At 42.6% G+C, this 21,944-nt stretch overlaps 1 protein-coding gene across 1 annotated transcript in view; it reads left to right on the top strand.

Annotated features, from left to right (window-relative positions):
* Positions 1-8,461: 8,461 nt before the first annotated feature.
* Positions 8,462-21,944, top strand: part of trabd2a (TraB domain containing 2A) — a 57,674-nt gene continuing 44,191 nt past the window's right edge. The window contains exons 1-2 of the mRNA XM_084572295.1: positions 8,462-8,592; positions 9,721-10,281. Coding sequence (XP_084428421.1) covers positions 8,488-8,592; positions 9,721-10,281 — 666 coding nt within the window. The 5' untranslated portion in view covers positions 8,462-8,487. The remainder of the gene's footprint in view (positions 8,593-9,720; positions 10,282-21,944) is intronic.

Here is a 21,944-nt window from a genome sequence, read left to right as displayed (position 1 = left end):
TCAAAAACAACAATCATGTGGTCTGGGTCCCTGCTAAAACTGGAAAGTCAGTGTGTAAATCTTATTGAAGCTGCGCGAGTTTGTTTGTCGCAGATTAGAATAGATGGGGATTACTGTAAGCGGCACAAAAACCACCATTCAGACAAATTATGATCCCCCCCCCCCCCCCCCCCACCAGAACCAGAAAAGACATCATTACAGAGGTCAAATATCTGTGCAATAAAGACATGCTTTTGGGCCTGACGAATACAGAAAGAAATGTAAATTGCTAGAATTCGAATCAGCACTTTATAACCACCACAGGGTATCCGTTTGCTGAAAGCTCATCGAGATTTGTCTTTAGAACACGCTGCATACAAGCTGGTTCAGTGTGGTTTCTATAAGCAATAAAATGTCACTGAGTCACTGTTTTGGCTGCGAGAGATTACCAGAGCTTCCTTCAACAGGAAGCAACTTGATAAATACACCAGATATACAGTAAGGCGGTTTGTTTTTCTGTTTTCATCCTTTAGAAGTCCAGGGTTCACAAGGGATACACAAGAGTGAATGAGTCAATATGGTTACCAGTGTCAGTGAAATGCTCTGTAGCGACAGTTTGGACAGACTAATTGTGTGCTATCTGGCACAAAATCAGTCATCTCTATCTCCAGTTTGGTCCAGTCTAATCACTGAAAGTGGAACAAAATCAAGTTGGTCCTGGACTCATGAAAGTCTGGCCAAATACCATGTGTCAGTTACTTACTCTGGCCCTGTTCACACCGTGAAACTCGTTCATTTTGCCATTATTTTGTTATGATAAGCTAGTGCTATTCACCATTGAGTCTGGAGTTACGTGTTATCATCATCCAGGGTCTGTAGGTCAGTCTACAGACCCCGGATGATGTCTTCTGACCTGGACGATGTCATCTCTGAGCGGTGCGCGCACCCGCGACGGTCAGCTTGTTTACCTGTAATTTGCTACTGCTAGTTTTTTGCATTTTTTGCATCGTCCAGGTCAGAATATATCATCCGGCTCTCCGGACTCAACGGGGAATAGCACTAGCATATCACAACAAGATATTGGTGAAATGAACGAGCTTCGCGGCAGATAATATGTTATTTAGAGGCTGCGTTGCGGTGCCCTGATCCCTCTCGCTATATGGATATATGCTGATCTAATTATCTCCTGAATGAGTGCAAATGAAACAAAAGTGATACTGGTGAGTAAACGATGGTATTTAAGAAATAAGGTCCAGGTTGTAAAAAAACAGTAGTTCCCCCTTAACATGCATCCTGGGTGATTATGATCACAAGTGTGCAGCTACAAGAACAGAAGTGAGCGTTGAGGACACACTGAGATCCAGTTGTTCAGACCACATTTGTGTGATATCCAAAAAGCGTTTAAGAAAGGCAACCGGACTTGTAGAGTTTTTTGAGAGGACGTTTCACCTCTCACCCCAGTAGCTTCTTCTGTTCTAGGGGACTGGTGGGAAGTTGAGGTTTAAAGAGGCCACCAGAAAACACGCTTGAATTGTTTCTGTACTGACCAGAAACTGGTGTGACTAGTGTCCATTGACGGCTAGATACTTACCTGTTGTTGAGGAGGGACTGTTGGTTGCTGTACTTTTTCCTTGATCTCTACATCCTCCGTGTAGAGATTGGCCACCTTTGGTAACACTGGTGACCCCATCGCACAGGTGTTGGACATAGGTGGTAGTCAGTCACAGGTCGAGCAACATGTAGAATTGGTCTGGGGTGAGGTTGGTTCTATCGGCCAAGGTGTCATCCTTTAGTAGTCTTGCCCTTACTGCTTTTGTGGCTTCTTTGTTGGGAATGCTTGGTTTCTTCTGGACCCAGTGTGATCTTCCTGACTTTGTTGACAAAGTCCCAAGAGTTTCCAATGTGGTGAGGAGCATTGCCCACCAATGGAGACAAAATGGTTGTGACCGAGTTCATGCTGCTGTTTAATCTCTGTTTGTGTTTATGTGTCTGAGTGGGTCTCCTTCCTTGTGTGTTTTGGGAAGTCCATAAATAGAGGGGGTGGCGGCTTCCCCCCCGGGTACAACTGGTAGTAAAGGAGTCTATCATTGACCTTCTCCAATTCCAACTGTTCTCGCTTCAGTGTCTCGTATGTAGCCTTGTCACTGAGAAGGTTGTTCACTTTGGTGTGGTAATCAGCTGTATACAAAACCACTGTGCATCTTCCCTTGTCGTCCTGGTCTTTTTGTAGTGACACTAGGGCCTTCCTTTCCTGGACAGTGATGTTGGAAGGTGGCGTTTCCGCACTGGCGAGGGCTGCTGTTACCTTCAGACTTAGTTGTTTGGCTTCTGTGCTGGTGAGTTTGATGTTTTTTTTATGGCGGATTCCGTGGCAGTGATGAGGTCTACCACTGGGGCTTTGTGCGATGTATGCAAAGTAGCCACATGGGATTAAGTTACGGCCACACAGTGTCATAGTGGTTACCTTACCTCCATTTAATTTCTTCACCTGAGGTTTTTCCGTTTCAGTCTCACTGTGGGCTGTTTGCAGCAGTGACATTACTGTGGTTATGGATGTTTATAATCTGACCTCTGCGCTGGCTTTTAAAATTACAACCACCAGAAGCTGTGATAAATAACTCCTAGCCTAATGTTTGACAGCACACACTGCAGTCCACATTTTGTTGCTTATCGTGTCATCATGTTGTGCACACTACACACCACAAGCAGCTGTTTGTGGTTCTGACAGAGCGGTATTGATAGTAATCCATTAGAAACTGCAGCTGCACTGTATTCTACTGCACTCCAAATGATGGTGGTGTTTATTTCCACATACAGTACAGAACTGAGACACGATCACAAGTGTTCACTTGAGACGTATTCCAACGCCAGGTGTGAACACACATATTCAGAGCTGCCCACTTGTGATCTGATCACCCAGGATGCACGTTAATACTAAGTGTGAACAGGGCCTGTATCTGCTTCTGAGAAGTCACACTTGTACGCTGACTGATTTTGACCCAGACATAAACCTGAAAATGTGTTTCTCACTGTCTGGTTGGTTGGAATGAACCCGGCTGCTTTCATAGCATTAATCCTTGATCCGAGGAGATGTGAGTGTATTCTGCTTGAACCGGTAAGGGAGAGACTGTGGCCTGAATACAAGCCAAGCATCCAATAAAGGAGTGAGAAAGTGTTGGACGACGTGAACACAATTCTCTTTCTGTGTTGAACAAAGTTCAATCATGCAGTACAAGATTGTTGCTCATGAAGTATTTCTAATGGTGTTTATAACACACACACCAGGAATCCATCAAAACACCAATACACACAAAGCGGCTTTAAATAAATAGTTGGACATTTAGGGATATATCAAAGTGATCTGAGATTTTAATGAGAGCATCGATAAAGTTCCCACATGTTTAACATTTCACCCATAAATCTGAAGACATATAAAAATATTCTGCTTTATGCAGTAATTTGTGCCACCTTAACTAAACCACACACACAGCCATACTGTATATGCACACACATGCATGCAGGGCTGCTTACACTAGCGCCAGGTCTTTTCAATCTGAGTTTAATGTGGTGTGAAGGAAGTATACCATGGTTGATTTGACTGGCCATCTGTAAATAGAACTGAATCATATGAGCGCAAACTGTTACTGGAAGGCAGACACAGTCCACATGCTTCTCATCGCTTCTCATCCGGTTCAGCGGATCTTTCCACCACCAAACATCATCCTCCGTCCAGGTCATCAGTTGTGCTTCCTGAACGCAGCCTGAGTCATCTGTCAGAACTTCCTTCAAGTCAGCGGAACTCTTCTCACGCCCAGGTTTTTGCATACATGACCATATCCTACCCACCTACTGTATTAGGAGACCGCTGGACCAGCCAAGCTCAAACGTTTCAGCTTGATGATTCTTCTGACAGCCTTCTGACCACAGTTCCAAGTAACCACCAATGGAGGAACTGGTAATGGTCTGCTTAGATTTCTGGTCTACACAAGAAATGCACAAGAAATATGGATGGGGACAAAGATCTCATGGACAAGAACCCTAGCAAGTCATCCTCAGTTCATCCTCTAAGACTTACTGCCACAGATCAGATCTGATGATACTACAGCAAAATGAAGAATTGGACCTAATGTGTCCTGTTGCACGTGGCTTCAATTACAATGTTGGAGCATAATTACGAAGTTCTGCTCCAACACTGTGTTTGTTTACTCTCAATCCATGACAAGCAAAGACGCTCAGTGACAAAGCACCAATGAGGTTCAATCAAGTTCCCATTGAGCCCCTGGCTACTATCTAGGACCCCACCTAGAGACTCTAAACAAACGCAGGACTGAACAGAGTCCAGCTTGTCATCAGAAGTTATACTGTGCAGCTACAGTATATGATGCCGTTCCCACGCCAGCTCCATCCTGTCAACATGCCCACAGTAGGTCCCTGCAGTCCAGGGCAGAATTAAGGCCAGGTGCATCGCAGACTCCTGAACCCTGTGGAGGTGGGGCCACAAGCCAGCAGCTCCGTGACACCTTTTTCGGGCTGTGTTCACGGTCAAGGAAAAGTGCCCTCTCAGGTCTGCCTCCAGTTTTTTAATATCTCACAATTCATGCATAAAATGTAGATTCAATGGGCCATGAGATAGGATCAAACAAGATAACAACACATAAGACGCAATATTAAATTGTTAATATACAAAATAACAAGGTACCAAAAAACGTGTCACGACAATAATATTTTTTATAATGTAAGAAGACACTGTTACAGCAGAACTTAATTCCTGTGGTAGAGACTCCAGACGTGCCTGGTGTATTCTTCCCCAAATCGGCTTAATCAGAAACCGACGTTAGGTTTTCATCCTCACATCTTACAAAGTAATTCTGCACATTTGCACTTTTTAACCGACAAATATTTGTCGCAGGCCGAGCGAGAAGGACAGAGCGTGTTGTGCGAGTCGCTTGACAAGATCAAATGCATCCACCACCCAGTCTTAATAAAACGAAGCATATGTGGTCATTTCCATATTGCGAAATCCTTTTGAAGGTTTTCTTTAAAGTGGCAGAATCAGATGTTTGCTCAGGATCTCTCAGAAGACCCCGGTTCCGTTTGATCTTCACAAACCGAGCCACTTTAAAGTGGAAATGTACAGATGTACTGCAGTATCAGTACTGACGGGGTGGGGGTCACTGAAGTCCATTACAGGCTTCAAACAGGCTCTCTTTCATAAAAGAATGGGGCTGCATTAAAATGTTGGAAGGAAATGGGCCACAGATCATTTAGATTTTTTTAACTGTCACATTTTTATTATAGTTATATATGATTTGAATGAGTCTCATGCGTCATTATGCTTACTCTTACACTTATATATGATAAATTATCTCCATTGTTTTATATATTATATTTAAAAAAGTAAAATAGTTGGGTCCTGACCAAGCCTTTAGTTAACTTGGACTTAAAGACTCTTTTTAGAATTACTTGCCAACATTTAGGTAAAAAAAATAAAAATACATAAAAATCAGCCCCTAAGAAAAAACAATACCCTGATGTGTCGAAAATTTCAAGCTGGAGTTACTTTGCTCGGATACGTGGCAGTTTCTGGTGACATGCTCACGGATTCCTCTGGTCTCTGAGGAGTCATGAGACCCAGAGTTCATCCTGATCCCATCTGAGGAACTAAAATATGTGGTTTAATAACCAGAAATGATAAGACAAACAGCACAGGTCTTAAATAAGACATATTGTATGCACAGCGACGCAGAGCTAGAGGGGATGATGGAGCAAGCCTGCGTCGGCTGAGTGTGGACATAAAGAAACAGGTGCGTGTGAGGATGGAGCTCTTTTAATCTTCGTATAGATGCACAACACATGAGAAGAGATCAACATGAACACGCACACAGTTGTTTGTCTTCTTTCATTGTGATCTGTCAGCAGCTTGGATGAATTAGTGGCGATAGGAGCACTTCAAAGCTGCATATGGTAGATGGTTCACATTACCCCTCATATTCAGACAATAACAGAGCGCGACAGATGCAGTGATTTTTACTCTGCTCGTGTATTCGTTTCTCAAAATATTCCCCACAATGAGTAGAAAGTCAATCCATCTAGAATAAGAAGCTGAACGTTTGCATTAGAATGTCAAATTTAATACAAACAGGCTACGTTTTATGTATGTTTGGAGATACACAGCTATTGGAGGCTCTTTTAGAGTCTTGGTGTGAGCAGTGCTTTCTTCTGAGTCAATCTATCCACTGGTTTTAAATCTGGGTTGAGAATTCATTCTTCCCTGTAAAAATATGAGTGATCGATCAAAGGAAGAGCAGATAACTCCCAGTAGTTATGTTCAACTTTCTCGCAACTGAAAACACACATCATTCATGTCCTGCGCTATTTGATCAGTTTTCTGGTCTTTGGGATGAATTGTAATGTAAAGTTAGACGCAGTAAAACTTTCAGAAGGGCTTTGGATACCAGTGAGCGTGCAGGCACTGGTGTTAAAAACCAATGAGACAGATCCCCCACAGTCTTCAGGTAAGTCTTTCTCTGCTCTCTGTTCTTCTCAGTCATTACTTCATCTTTTTGTGAACTTTGTCCTTGCACTTCTATCCCACTTTTTATCAGTCTGTCTCAGTCTGTCTCCTCTTTCCCTCTGCATGTCCACACCGAAATGTCACGGCAGGCAAAAATGGTTGTATCCACTAGGAGGAGCCTTAACGGGCCTTTTGCAAAGCTGGATTACACTGCAACCATAAATGCACACAACACACTGGGGAACAGAAACCCTGCAGATTATTTATCCATAAAGTACGCACATGGCCCAGATGTGTTATTATTGCACACACATTTAATCGCACTTAATTTCCCCTGCCAAAATGATCAGTTAATGAATCTCGCGTTAACGAGCCGCGAGATTTAAATCAGATTTCTGCAACCGCTGATCTTTAGAGACTGTCCAGACTTTTCCCAACCTGCTCTATTTGTCTGCAAACAGCAGCCGGACGAAGAAGAAGAAGAAGAAGAAGAATGGGGGGGGGGGGGGGGGAACCTTCGCGTCAACAAACCGTTTTGTATTGACTCAGACGTCTGACAACATCAACATGTGTTCGCTGGCCCCGTGTGAACCAGGACTTCGACCGTAAGGAGCACAGAAGCAGAGCGCACAGATCGGCCTCCCGGACACGAGTTGACCGAGAGGCCCGAGTTGCGCGTTGAGAGCGCAATCCAAAACTGCGCACGGATGCGTTATAAAGCCGTCTACACCGAGAGCTTGTTTTCAACACACTATTTTTTATTAACTAAAATGCAGGACACACATTTAGCCTACTAACATTTTCTGCAGGCGCCATTCATCATCAAGAAGTTTAATATGGTTGCCCCAGCTGCTGCGTGGCGTCCTCTGACTCCTCATGACAAAGTGGAGTTCTGTGGCTTCCACGTCTGTGCCCAGATGCAACCCTGTTATTGCAGGTTTTCTCATGTTAATGCCCCCAGTTTGTAAGGCATTAAGTACGAGGGAACGATAATCTATCCACGGGATCTCCACTGGCACCCTTGATTGCCTTCAGGCCTCCCATAGCGCGACAACAAGAGACCTCATCAGTCTAACTGAAAATTACATTTTTTAAAACGAAAAAAATGAATGAAATAAGGGCTATAATGTTGTTACTTAAAATATAGATCACTATTAGTACCGGCTGTTGATTTTATTCTACTAAATCTTAATGGTCTGCACGTAACCAAAGTTGATGTTTAATCAGCTTACTGCTGTGTGCGTGTGTGTGTGAGAGAGAGAGAGAGTGGGTTGACTGGGGGTGGAGGGGTTATGCAGGCAACCCAGGGGGTAGGTAGTGGAGTTGCCCAACAGAGATGCTCTCACACACTCGCTTTGCAGAGGGAGAGCGAGCGAGCGAGCGAGAGCTGCACACGAACAGCGCAGACTTGTCAGGGAGACAGAGCAGCGCGCAGAGAAGTTTAAAAACTTTTCCTCGGAGAGTGCAACTCGTCGGGTGCAGCCTGCTCACTCCAACCGAACAACAGGGACACAGTTTTTGCTCTACGCGCAATCCTGACTCTTTTTTTTTTTTTGGTTTCAGGTGCTGACGCGGCGTGGACCTGTTGGTTCAATTTGTCCCGCAACTTTTGGATAAACTCGCGCAAAGTTTCCAGATCGAAAAAAATAAAGTGAGTGCAGAAGGAGGAGAAGAAGGTGTGGATAAATCAGCCTGACCAGCAGTCAGAGGATGATGTGACCCTGTGTAAACTCCAGTGACCACCTCTCTCTCTCTCTCTATCTCTCTATCTCTCCCTAACACACGTGAAGCAGCGGCACTGCGTCCAGGAGGCTCCAGTCAACATGACTCTGTCCGGCGGTTTGTCGGATACTTGTCACCTCGTTTTACGCGACCGCATGGAGCCGGAGCTGTGGGAGTAGGACTTAATCCACGCTTTCTGGGGAATAGTTGCTGGAACGCGTTGCGGTGAAGAGAACGCAGGCTGCCGTGCACCGTTTTTGGAGAGAGCTACGATGCGGGGCACTTTGGGCGCATTCATTCAGTCCTGTCTCATACTGCTGGTCCGAGCAGACCAGTGGAGGCTGAAGGAGTCCACCAACTGCGAGTTACACAGGAAAGTAAGTAATTACAAACCAAAAATGGATGAGTTTATTGCAACCGCTGAAGTGTTGCAGAAGATTCAGGCTGTCCACTGTGCACAGTCTTCTATTCTGAAGTAGTTCTTAAAGTTGTAAGTCAACCCCCAAAATGTCATTTACACTATTTTTGTTGCATGTCATGCTTTTTACACCAGGACAAAATAGCTGGAACAACCACTCATTGTAGAACTGTCTAATATTTAACCCGTTTTTCATTATCTATTCTGAATCCGTGGTTATATATTTGTCAGATCTGCAGTTTTAGTTTAATTCATTAAGGCTTTAGTTCATACAATCTGACCCCCATCCCCTAAACGAACTAAAAAATAACCACATTTTAATTATCAACATTATTGTCTCAGCAGTAGGTTTGTGTATTGGCATTGTGTCCACATCCATGCACACTGTACATACAAAAGTGTGTATTCAGAAAGCAAATCAATTCGAGCCTTATTCGTCAGCTTTATTTTACAAGTGAATGAGATTTCTTAACTCCCCTCTGATTGATTAGCTTTTAGTCTCTCTTTGATTAGTTTTATATTGACTTGTCACTCAGGGATCCTCAACAGTCCCACGGACAGTTTAAAGTCAACGGCAACAGGAAGGCAAAAAACGTTCTAGGCAACAGCCCATAGTCTGACAATCACTGACATGTGTATTGTTTGTTTGGCACTTGGGTTCTAAGTGGCCTGTTAATAAGTCATTATCAGTCTGTTAGCGGTCTGTCTAATAAACAGCTTCTCCGGGACAAAGAGGTGGTTGGTGTCAGACAGACCCAGTGTCGGCTGGTTTGCAAACTGATTGCATGAAACGACTTCAGATTCACTCCTTTGCTTCTTTCTTACATCCTTTTATGTGTTTCTTAGATGCTGTTAGATTTATTTCTGTTTTGGCGATCAGTAATCATAAACTGGTTCCAGCTTCTCAAAGAGTTCATTGCAAACTGAATATCTATGGGTTCAGGAGTGTTGAATACACAGAAAATGTCACTTAGTGCCACTTTTTGACATGTACATATCCATCAAAGGATACATATTTTATTTATAACTCAATGCTAAATATAACTGTAAGTCCTAGCCCTTCTAATATTCTTGTCTTTTCCCCCAGCAAACTGACCTAAACTCCTTCCTGTGGACAATCAAACGAGACCCTCCCTCATATTTCTACGGTACAATCCACGTTCCCTACACACGTGTTTGGGACTTCATCCCTGAAAATTCCAAGCAGGCCTTCCAGGAGAGCAACATTGTCTACTTTGAGCTGGACCTTACTGACCCTTACACCATATCAGCCCTGACCAGCTGCCAGCTGCTTCCCCAAGGCGAGAACCTGCAGGACGTCCTACCCAGAGACATCTACAGGAGGCTGAAAAGACACCTCGAGTATGTAAAGCTCATGATGCCTTCATGGATGACACCGGATCAGAGAGGAAAGGGACTCTACGCAGACTACCTCTTCAACGCCATCGCCGGGAACTGGGAGAGGAAACGCCCCGTCTGGGTGATGCTGATGGTGAACTCGCTAACCGAGGCAGATATTAAGACGCGAGGGGTGCCGGTGCTGGATCTGTACTTGGCCCAGGAGGCGGAGAGGATGAGGAAGAGGACGGGGGCCGTCGAGAAGGTGGAGGAACAATGCCATCCACTCAACGGGCTCAACTTCTCTCAGGTGAGTTTGAAACTTAAGCTTCTGATTTACCTCTGCGACTTTCCATGAAACTATCAGTGACATAAACCAAAAATACAGTGTCTGGAATTATACTTCTTTCAGTCTTTGTCACTCGAATCTAAAGGCTGGATTTCTTTAAAGTTTGCTGTGGAACATCTAAACATTCTTACATTAGTAAAATCACCAGAAGAGATTGCTTTCTGACATTTAACTAGATGTAAAAGGATACTCGGGTTCCTTTGAAATGGGATTGTTTGCGCTTCTATCCTTAGTCAGTGTATTATCTATTGTATGTGGTTGGCAGGCCCTCAGTTTGCAGAGGCGCATAAGAGTATCAGAACAGAAGCCAAGCAATAAACTGCTGTGGAAAAACGTATTTTAGTCACCTATAACAAGACTGACCTAACAAAATCAATCTTAATTTAAGTGCATGTTATAATCAGAGTATCATCACCACAGACACCAGACTCCATTGACAAAAACAGCCATTTTTACTTTAATTACTTTGCTTGTGTTATTTTGTGACTGTCTCGTAAAGCCATTAATTCACATCTCAATAAACATGTTCAAACTCTAAAACTCGCACAGCACCCTCTCAGCCTTCTCTATATTCTTTTTCTTTCTCACAAAAGGCTGTTTTCCAAACACTGCAAGCGGAGCTGTTTAGAGAACAATGACCAGCATTACATTTCATTACAAAAACAAAATGTAGCAATTAGCTAAAAAACGCTTTGGATGCCTTTCAGTGTTTAGCAGGCTGTGTTTGGTTTGCTTTGTGAGAAAAATAAGTGGTTTAGTGGAGGGATGCGGAGGCATGTAATTACATTGAGTGAAGCCGCTTGGACACACGGAGTACAGTGAGTCCTTATGACAGTATGTAAGTGATGTTTGTAAGGTCTCTATCCGTACACAATAACAGTAATCCGACAGCAGGGACTGCTGTTTTGGACAAGTGGACCGCGACAAGCTGAACACAACGGTATGTTTTGTCGTAATACGGTTGTTGCATTGTAGCAATGCAATTTCTCAAACCTCAGGCTATATTTATAATTTACACAAACCCTGAAAAGTTGAGAAATGATGTGTAGCAACACCTTTTTGTTAGCTTACACACAGAAGTTAAACATATTTTACATTTGGAAAAAGAGGTATTAGATTGGTTCTTGGTACTGGCTAGCGACAGACTGGTGTGTCTGGAACATACACCGATCAGGCATAACATTATGACCACCTTCCTGACATTGTGTAGGTCTACCGTGTGCCTCCAAAACTGTTCTGGCACATCAGAGAATGGACATGGACCATCTGAGGGTGTCCTGTGGTGTCTGGCTACAGAATGTTGTTAGTGGGGACCTTTGGGTCCTATGGGTTGGGTTGGGAGGGGCCTCATCCCACAGATACTTGATCAGTTGTGCTGTTTTTCATGTTTTTTTAGTTGTTCCTAAATCGTTTTTGTGTGTGTGCCTGTGTCTGGCTGCATCCTGCTAGGGATGGCTGCTGCCGTAACCCTCGTGCTACCCTCTTGCATAATCTCTCTCTGTTTGTCCATTCTCTTGGGGTCCCAGAGACCCCAAAGGTAGCACGAGGGTTAAAGGAGTGTCATTTCTATGGGGTGGGGGCACCTGGTCTGGTCTAGGTGGGTGGTACATGTCTAAGTAACATCCACATGAATCTCAGGTCCAAAAGTTTCCCAGCAGAACTGAATTGTCATTGATAAGATGGTCAGTGGTATTTACTCCTGCTGTCAGTAGTTTTAATGTTGTGGCTGATCGTGCATACTACATATAGAGATGGATGCAATGTCAACCATGGGTTTCCAGAAGAGCGCGTTTGAAGCTCTCTGTGGTGGCTATGGCTGTTGCCGTATTGGCAGCACCTGAAAACGGGATAGGTGGAACTTGAGTGGCCACAGCAGTCGGATGACACCAAGGCCGACAAATGAGGACATCAGCTGCACAGACCAAAACTGTTTTTTTTGTACTTGGCTGTAAACATTTTTTTTGTCTTTAAAATTATGGATTGACTCACTTTTGGAGCCAGGCCTAAGTGGCTATTGGAGGAAATGCAGCTCATGTTTCAGCCCTGGAGGTTGCCTCTTGGTCTGTAATGGATAACTCACATCGGTAGATCAGAGCACTGTCCAATGACACCTTCCTCCTTCTGAACGGCATCAGCTGCAGGCTACAGAGGTCATATGAAGTGGTGCTACATGACTCAGTTGGTGGCTTCACACTTCACACTTTTACGGTCTGTTTCAATAAACCACATGTCAAATCTGCCCTGAAGATGCTTTTTCTCTCCAAAAAATATGTGGCACAAATGACATAGACCAGATTTATGAACCTTTCCCTCTTTTTCCCACAGCTCAGTGGAGAAAGGTGCGGTGTTAATAATCAGCTGTATAAACATTCAGACGCTTTGCTTCTCCACGTCCTTTGTTATTAAAGAGAAATGGATCCTAATGACTCAAGTCTGAAATCTCCAGAAAAAAAGGGACCTTGTTCCTCAGACTAGTGCTCTTAAGTCTCCTTGTCTGCCTGCCTGTCTGTCTGCCCGTGCCCCCCGGTGACCCTTTCAGCATTACAAACATGTCTCAAAGGCGGCAGTCACTATGAAATCATGTTGCATATTATTGAGGAATTTCTGCTAATACTGCTCGGGAGCTAAACGGATTACACTTGACCACTTACCCTAACACCCAGAAGCTTAAAGTTCTGTTATTTTAAAGCAGGCCCCTCGGACCATAACTCTCAGCCCAAACCACCCAACAGCACTTTTATTTGCATTCTCTGGAAGAATCGGGGACGTCAATAATCACACACTGCATATAATCTGTCAGATGCAAAATTAATGACGGGTCTTGCCACGTGTTTGCTTAGGCAGTGAAGTAGAAATCATTTTCCCATGGCAGCGTTTATGTCCTGATAAACACGGGGAGTTACAGTTAACAATTATCACGAGTGCAGATTTTTCTTTTCTCCTTCTCCGACTGAGATGATCAAATTGAGCTTGGAAAGAAGATTCTCCCCTGTTATTTTAAATAATTGTGTCATTTTATGCGATTAAGACGCAGCCGTAATTTGAAACGGCAAACTTGATATTTTCATAATTGTTTAATGTTCGGATTGTTTTTTCAAGAGCTGAACGCTTGCGGTGTAACGAAAACATTTTGCATGACTGAAAATCACTTTAGAGATCTTGCACAATGTTTGAACATGTGGAAAGGTTTTCTTTTTACAGTGTCTATAGGTGTTAAACCTTGTAAATAAGACACGTGACAGCTGCTGTTTGAAGAAGCTGAAACTTGAGTTTTTAAAGGAGCTAAACTTTATTTTTGGGACTTTGAAAGATGTCGTACTGCTTTGTTCTTTAAGTGGTGACTTTACAACACCAACTATGACCAAACAGTTTTACAAGCTTTTAAGTAACTTGATTCTTTTGGCAGGATTTTGTCGCTGCTCGGGTTTGAAACTCTGAATCAGAGAGTCTGAAAGAATTTAGACTCCTGGAGGCAGAGACATTTAGTTTTTATCCTTTGGTTACTCTGTGGCAAAGTAGAGTCAAATCACATGGCGGGTTAGGTGAGATTTACTCATTGCGCCCCCAAAAACCATTTAATGGCTATGCTAATTTCAGACTTGAAAAAATGTTTATTGTTAGATTTCAAGTTTTCCACTTATGGCATGATCTTAACTCCATACGTTTTGGATGAGATTGTCATTATAACACAAATATGACAGCACCAACTATTGCTGGTGACAAGCAACCTCTTGTGGTTGTGCAAATAATTTCTTTTTTTTTTGTTGTGAATTACGCTGGAGACGGCAGACTGCATGATGTTTCATCGGTTTCTTTCGGGTACCATTTGCTCAAGCCTTAACCAAAAAGTTTATTGGCCCGAAGGAGGTGGCCAGTTCAATCTTTTTGTTGTTTAGACAGTAAATTATTGTTATGGTTGTTAGAGAAACAGTGTGGGTGGCTAAAACTGGGTTAGCCAGCAGACCTGCAAAGAGAATAAACCTGCCATCATCCTAGCTTTCATTGAATTAAGTCCACAAATCCTCCATAAGGCTCAGTAATGAATTCTAGTGTCCTGAAAACAACCCCTATCCCAACACTGAACCAAAACAGCACGCAGCTTGGCACTCCATAATTTCCACACTCAGTTTCAATCTAATCAGCAGCGGCTCGACGGACGCCTTCACCCTGCTGTCTGAAAGCAGCCCGCTTAATATCGCAGTAGAGCTTCTGTTTTTTTTTCTTCGCTGTTTTGCCTTGTAGTTGAAAAGGGCAATTCCATTTAAAGTCTTTTTAGCTCAACTCAAGTGTGAGATGTCCAGATAGAGCGTGATGAGTGAGATACACGCTTGGTGAAACAATGCCGACGCCTCAGCCGCCACTCCTGACTGAAGGAGATGTTTAATCGGGCTACAAATAGAGAAGCACATTTACGGTTTGTAATAGTCTCTGTAATGTTTTCACTGGCCATTTGCGTCTGGCGTGCGGCAGATCTTACAGCAAAATGAAAATATTTCATGTAGTGAAGCGGTGAAAAGTTCCCTCCTAACACCTTTGTGAAGGGCAAACCGACGGTTGCGTCACTTTTAACAGTATTCGCATTGAAAGTCTTGCAAAAATATACCCCCTGTGACAGTTAAACTATAATATATTATATAATCACAATGATATTATTCATGCATTTCGTATAAAAGCAGGATTTTATGATTGCAGTTGATTGAGTTGGAGCTCATCTAGAATGTTTTCATGTGTAGGACTGCAGCAAATGCTTATTTTCTCAAAGACTTGATTGATAAATCACTCTTAATATAGTGAGAAAGTCTGACACAAGTACACTAAACAATTATCAGAGTGGTAGTGATTAATCGCTAGGTTAACTTGTTGCTCTGTGTGCAGATATCTTAACTTTGTAAAGTAAGTAGAAGCTGTGTTGTAGAAACAAAACGTGCAGTATTTCCCTCTGAGTGGAGAAGTACAATGTGCTCCGAACGTTTGCTCTAAAGTGCAATACTTGAGTAAATGTACTAACCGCAGTTGGTGCAGGCATCTTCACTGAAGCATCAACACAAACCCTTTGTGCAGCTGACTGGGAGAGCGCGCTACCAGCTGGGTCTTTGTTTCTTGATTTCCACACTGGAAAAGTACGGAGGCTCTCCATGAACTGTACTGAAAACCGATCCCGAAGAAGCTTGAGGCCTCGAAATCACGTTTTGTTTTACACCCACGGCTCACAAATGGATCACGCCGTTGTCTCCTGTCCCAAACAGGACATTTTTAAGCTCAGTACGGCATCTTTGGTGTTTTTCCAGCTTCCATTTGATTCTTGCTGGACGGTTTCTAGTTGGTGTGGTCTAGTATACTCTCCAAGTATGGAGATAATAGTGGACATTGTTTGTCATTCTTCCCTCAAAATGTTTGATAGCATTACAGTTACAAAACTGAATGAGTTCAGCCCTAACCGACTAACCAATTTCTTGAAGCCTTCCCCTGGACATCAGTGTTTTAACTGTTAATGTCCCCACATGACCTTTTGGTGGAAAAATGCTCTAAAATATTTTGCTTTTGTTTCTGTGTTAATCTGCTGAACTTCTGCATAGCTTAATGCATTTAAAAGAAGAAAAAATCTGCAGCCCTTTTCTTACAAGTGTCCATTTTTGAGCTTGCCTGCCAATATAAATTAAGCCCATTTAGCTCATTATTTTCAAACCACAATCAATTATGCTCTCTTTTTGTCGCTCCTCTAATCTGACTAAGCATGACTGCTCTTATTCGGCGCGCGGTGCCCCTCGTCTTTTGGAGAGCGGGCTCGGCCTTGCCCATTACATACACTAAGTGAGCTTGTTGAGGAAAACAATAGCCGCATGAAGGCCGGCTTTCTCTGTCACTGTTGTTGGATACCCACGGGACATTCCACACCTCAGTGGAGCAGACCTGCTAATGAAAGTGTTGTTTCTTTCCTCCCATCACTGGGAGTAATGGTGCATGGAGATGGTGATGAATGCAGGTCTCAGTGTACGTCTCTGAGAACAGGGAAGGAATGTTTAAAGCCCATTCATTGAGCAGAAGAACAAGGAGAGCCGAGAGATGCAGACTGAGATCAGTGGAAGAGCCATTAAGGAAGGAAGGCGTGACTCCGTCTCCATTAAAGGTATCATGACGTTACCTCTGTTTGACAACCTTGTAAGTCCACTCGCGGTATTTTCCTTTAACTTGAACTCACAGGCCACAGGGGTTTTGGATCTGCGAGTTCAACAAGGATAGAAATCCAAACATTTCGAGCAGCAGAGAAAGTCAAGGTTGTCAAACAAGTTGTTTTCTTGTTTGATGCGATTCAGATGCAGTTCACTTTTTGTTAGACTTACAGTTCTCCTCTCTCTTCCCTCGCTTTAGTGCATCTCATTCTTAGCCGAAGGAGAAGTGTAAGATATCAGAGAGATATTTCACTAACTAAAACCAAACATGTTGTAACTTTTTGCCTTATGGGAAGCCGAGCATGAATTATCATATCTTCCTGCCTGTTTGCAATTTTGAGCCCCGTCATATCAGCCGTTGCACATATCCTACCTCAGTTTGCATCATTGTACGTAACACATGTTAAGGTTTAGGTACAATATTTGTAGAAATCGTCTTGACCTCTGGGTCAGGAAATATTTTCTGCACTCAGGGAATGAGGTCTGCTCTCAATTACGAGAAACAGGCAAAACTCTCTTGGTTTGAGGTGGTAAACTTTGGTAGTAACCCGAGTACCGTTTGTTTTTGGCTCGGCACATTTGTGGGATAATGTTAGGATCAGCATTCAAGTCTGAGATGTCACGTACGGTCAGATGACTCACGCTGTATCAGAATCCACCGGACGGATTCACTGAACGACCGCTGTCACAAAGCGTGAGAATCTAAGTGCGTTGTTTATGTAAATTCTATTAAAAGTGAAAGTACACACTGCAGACAGTACAATGGCCATCCTTATTTTCCAGCCCTGCATGGGCAGTGCTTTGAGCAAGCTGCCACCGATTTCCAGAGTTTGCCCACAATGGAAAATCTTTCTCAATCCCTTTTGTAATAAGAATAAATGGCAAAATGAGAATGGTGATGTGAGTGCACACGTGAAATAAAGTATGAAAACGCGCCAAGCTGTTTAGCTTAGCACAAAGACTGAAAACTAGAAGAAAAGGCTAGCTTTTCTCTGTCCAAATGTAACACAAGTAGTAGAGCTCACCAATTAACCTTTCTATATCCCCATTTGTTATACCTCTTACACCATACGCCAAGGCAACAGCATGTGGTTAAAGAAGGGCTTTGGGCAGGACTGTTGCTAGGTGGTGGCTGCTGCCATTCTTTTTGTGCCTCTCAGAATCAGCTGAGGTTTACGCCACATGGCCCAAACATTCAGTGAAGTGATGTGCTCCTTCCAATCGGACCAGGCCGTTGTCACATGAGGCATTTTTGCAGTTATTAGCAGAATACTAGTGTCCCTGTAAGCATAGCTAGTGACTGTCAGAGGTCAGTCCTTCACATAAACCCTATTAAATCCACATATTGTCCTTTTGTACTCTCTGAACGAACGAAATCCAGTCGTCAATTTTTATGTTAATTAGTGAACTTTACATGGGTTGCTTTGTTCACTTTGTTGCCCCCTGTTTCATGGCAAGAGAGCAACTATGTACATTGCCCAACATGTTGAACAATACCTTTAAACCTTCTGAATGTGAGTTTTGTCTCTCCGCCAGAACATATGCTGGCATGATGACAGTAGTACACGGCGTTACACAGGCAGCAAATCTGATTAGATCTCATTTGTCCTACTGGAAAGAACCATAGCCACATGGTCCATTGATTCAGTGAGCATCAGAGCGGAATAGCCCGGAGTGATGAAATGTATGCATGTGTACTCACACGGATACACAGCCAAAAAAAAAAAAAAAAAACGACAAGTACAACAATAAATCTTAACCTGTACTCAAATTTATTAAGCTCATTAAGTTATTCTTTAAGTGGAGGTTTAAAGCTCTGCCAAGTAGTCGTCTTGGCTTAAAGGATATTCATTTGTTACTGGGACAAATAATGAATCGTGTGGACGTTTTTAAATAAGTGATAAAACAGTAACGCCAAGGAAATGTCACCGCGTGAGATATTAAAAGGAAACAAGCTGTGGGATTTCTTGAAATCAGAAAGAGGAGAGGTGGATCGAGTGCAGTGAGATGTTTCGTACATACACGTCTTGCAGTGCAGCTGCATGCTTATTCTCGCTGGTATTGTAGGAAGTGATTTGTATTCCTATCTATGGTATTCACTTGTGTTTTTCCTCCCCAAATAGTTCATAAAACTATGTATTATTTTGCTTCGCTCTGCTTTGATCATGGGGAGTAAACTTTCCATGTATAATTACAGAATGGGGCGTATTTGTCCGGTGTGTATTTGTTCATTTAATTGCTCGCGTCTGTTTATTATTGTTTGTTTGTGTGTGTGTGTGTGAGTGTGTGTGTGTGTGTCTGGATATTTCCATGCACGTGTGCACTTCTGCGCTTGTTTGCAAGAGTTCATGTTTGGGTATGAATGAGGGATTGTATATGCATGTTTATGTGCGTATACAGTTGTACGGTTGAATTTCCAAAATGCCCTCACGGCTCGCTTTGACTCCCGGGTTTCATGTCACACTGAGGTGCTTGATTTCCTCCCGACTGTTGACCAAACAGTCCCATATTAGATGTCTGCCGTTTCCTCAGACGTTATCTATCCATCTGTCTGGAAACATGACACCGGAGACAAGGACGCGGAGCTTCTGTGCACAAGCACAAAGTCTGTCAACAAGTCCAGAAAAAGTCATTCTGCTGGCAAAACAAAAACAACTTCATCAGTCTGAACTGTTGGCCGATGATGAGTTTGTAGTTCCTGCTAACATTTTCAGTGCAAACTAAATGAAAAGGTTGGTGTCCGGTCTCTAATCAAACGAGAAGAATGTGGACACGGTTGAAAAATGAAGCCAACGTGGACACGCCAAAAACTGCACTACCTCAAACGGCCACTTGAGGCTGACTCTGACGCGAGTCGATCTACATAGACCTCGGTGTTAAAATTGCCGGTATGAAAATATGGTTTTCATAACTCATCCGCTTAAATTATATCAAGACTTCGCAAAGTTATAGATAATTAATGGTGAGACAGCTTTTAGTGACAGGTGGGACCTCTTTGCCAAAGAATTAGCAGTTACGAGTTAGGAGGAGCACTTCAGTCGCTGTCAAGATGGTGACAGCTGGAGCCACCACATTGTTTATCCATCTTTATATGCGCTCCATCCAAATAAGATCTGTTGGCAGAAATCTGTTGCTCAACACAAAATGTTTCTGAGTTCATAATGTTTTCTGTTTGCTTGAACATTTGCTTTATTAGAGAGAATTCCTTGTACTTCTGACTGTCCCATTTGGAACCACTCATCACCTTTTGCCCGATCATTAGAAAATCATACTTTTGCTGCTGTTGTATCAAACGAGAATAATGATACAAATTTGATTTTCCATCCCTGTGCAATCCTACCATTTGCATCGTTTTGTTTCTCAGGCATACTTGATTGAAAGCAGATCGGATGCTGCTGGATGGTGCCATCAGTGCGCCAAGAAAAAGAGCTTAGATCCCTTAAATTATATACAGTAATACTCTCCTGCAGAGTAGAGTTTGACTTCTGGAGACTGCCGCAGGCTTTTCCTGGTTGTGTAACACAAGCTTCTGCAGCTCAAATAGGGATTTAATAGCTTGTCTCTCTGACTTAACACCGGGTCATGAAAACTTGTGCAGGCTCAGGAGCCTCGTAGTATCAACACCGCTCTGCACCCGTACACTTCAAAATAATACACATCACAAAGTCTGAAAGCCTCTCAAAAATCCAACACAAACATGCAGAAATACACACAACATCAGCTGTGTAACAGACTGGCTCTAACCACGTGCAAAAATGTTAATTGTGTTTACGCCGAATTTATTTGACCATGCAACAGCTTGTGCACACTCCGCGCACAAAGTCACAACAAACCATGATTAAAGAGTCTCTTTATGTGTTACTAAATACTTGTTGTGATGATTTATCTGCAGTTTCTAAATTAAAAAGCGCACAGTAAATTAAATATAATCTTCACAGATCAATAAAATATTTTCAAGGGATCCCTACAGTTTAACATATTGTCATAATTTGAAAGTAAAGCAGAGAAGTGCTTTTGTCCTTGTGCCTAGTCGATATTTTTTTCAATTACAATTTTTTGTGTGTGTATATTACGCACTGAATACATAAAGATATGTAATTTTCTTTCTGCAAAGTAAAACTTGCTTTAGTTGGCCAATGGCTCCAACGTAACACTCGAATTAAGCACAGTTCATTATAATGAATTAATCACAGACTTGATCTGCTCCCAGGATTAATGCGTAATAACTCAAATGAGACAAGTAAAAATAACTCCGAATGTAATTACAGATGAAATAACAGATATTTCTACCGCCGCTTATTTTAGCAGGCAGTTTTCCATCCACTGTTCCAGCATCTGATTGTGAAACTGTGCCGAGGATAAACAGCTCACGGAGGAGCACTGAAAATGCATTCGGGATTCTGCTACCTCGCTCGGTGTAACGCCGCCTTCATTTAAGTAAGAAAAGCTCAGCATCCACAAATGAACTTAACGCTCCCTAACGGCGACCTTCCCATAATTAAAGCTAATGTAAGTCATACGTAAGAGCTGTGAGAGTCATTACGATGCTAATTTTAATTTGTTTGGTGACCATCATTCCCCTCTATTGTCGTGTAAGTTAAGATTTTAGCAGGCTGAATGCGGCCGAGGCCCCCGGGGCATTGTTTTTACTAAGCAGCAACCAATTAGCATTCAATTAGCATGCGGCCCATAAAAATTAAAGGGTGCCGTATGATCATTTAGGGGTGATTTATTCACGTGTATTGACGAAAATAAGCAGTTACCCAAAGTGTCAAGACACAGTAGTTAGAAAAAACAACTGTGGTTCATCGTGAGTTCAGTTTTAACCCACTCTAGAGGTGTCTCCTGTTACATCAAAACACCGCAGATTTGATTAAACCTTCATTCAAACGCACAACACACCTTGTGTGGGGCAACGTGTCTTAACTTGGAGGGCTCGGCTCAGAATGAGGTGGAATTTAGACCTCACTGAGACAAGACTATTATTTATTTTTCCCCATAAATGATACAAAAATGTTTTTGTTTTGTTTTTTACAGTAGATTATTTTCTTGCAGTAGCCTTATAATTCATTGAACAATCACAGCCAGCTGTTGAAGCATTTACTTTTGGCACAAACGTTTGACACTAGTTCACTTTGCTGTAATTTCACTGTATGGGAGTACTTTGACTCAAATCCTCATGTGTCAGTGGATTTAACTGTAAAAGCTGTGGTTTAGATTGGTTTACATGGTATTTAAACAGCGTTACAGTGTTTGTCATGTGAATAATAAGAAGTGAATAAAGATCTTATTTACATGGAAGTACACAACAGCAGTGAACAGTTTAATGCTTCTGTTCAGAGTCTAACTTTTAATCAATTGGACGTCTGTGATATTATCAGTGACCTTAAGGCACAGAACCTAATCTCTTAACACCTAAAATTAGGCAACTGAAGCGAGATTATCCATTCAGGA

Source organism: Chelon labrosus (genome assembly GCF_963514085.1).
Source record: "Chelon labrosus genome assembly, chromosome: 22".
Lineage (NCBI taxonomy): Eukaryota > Metazoa > Chordata > Actinopteri > Mugiliformes > Mugilidae > Chelon > Chelon labrosus.
Note: the sequence above shows the minus strand (reverse complement) of the source record. Positions and strands in the feature narration are given on the sequence as shown.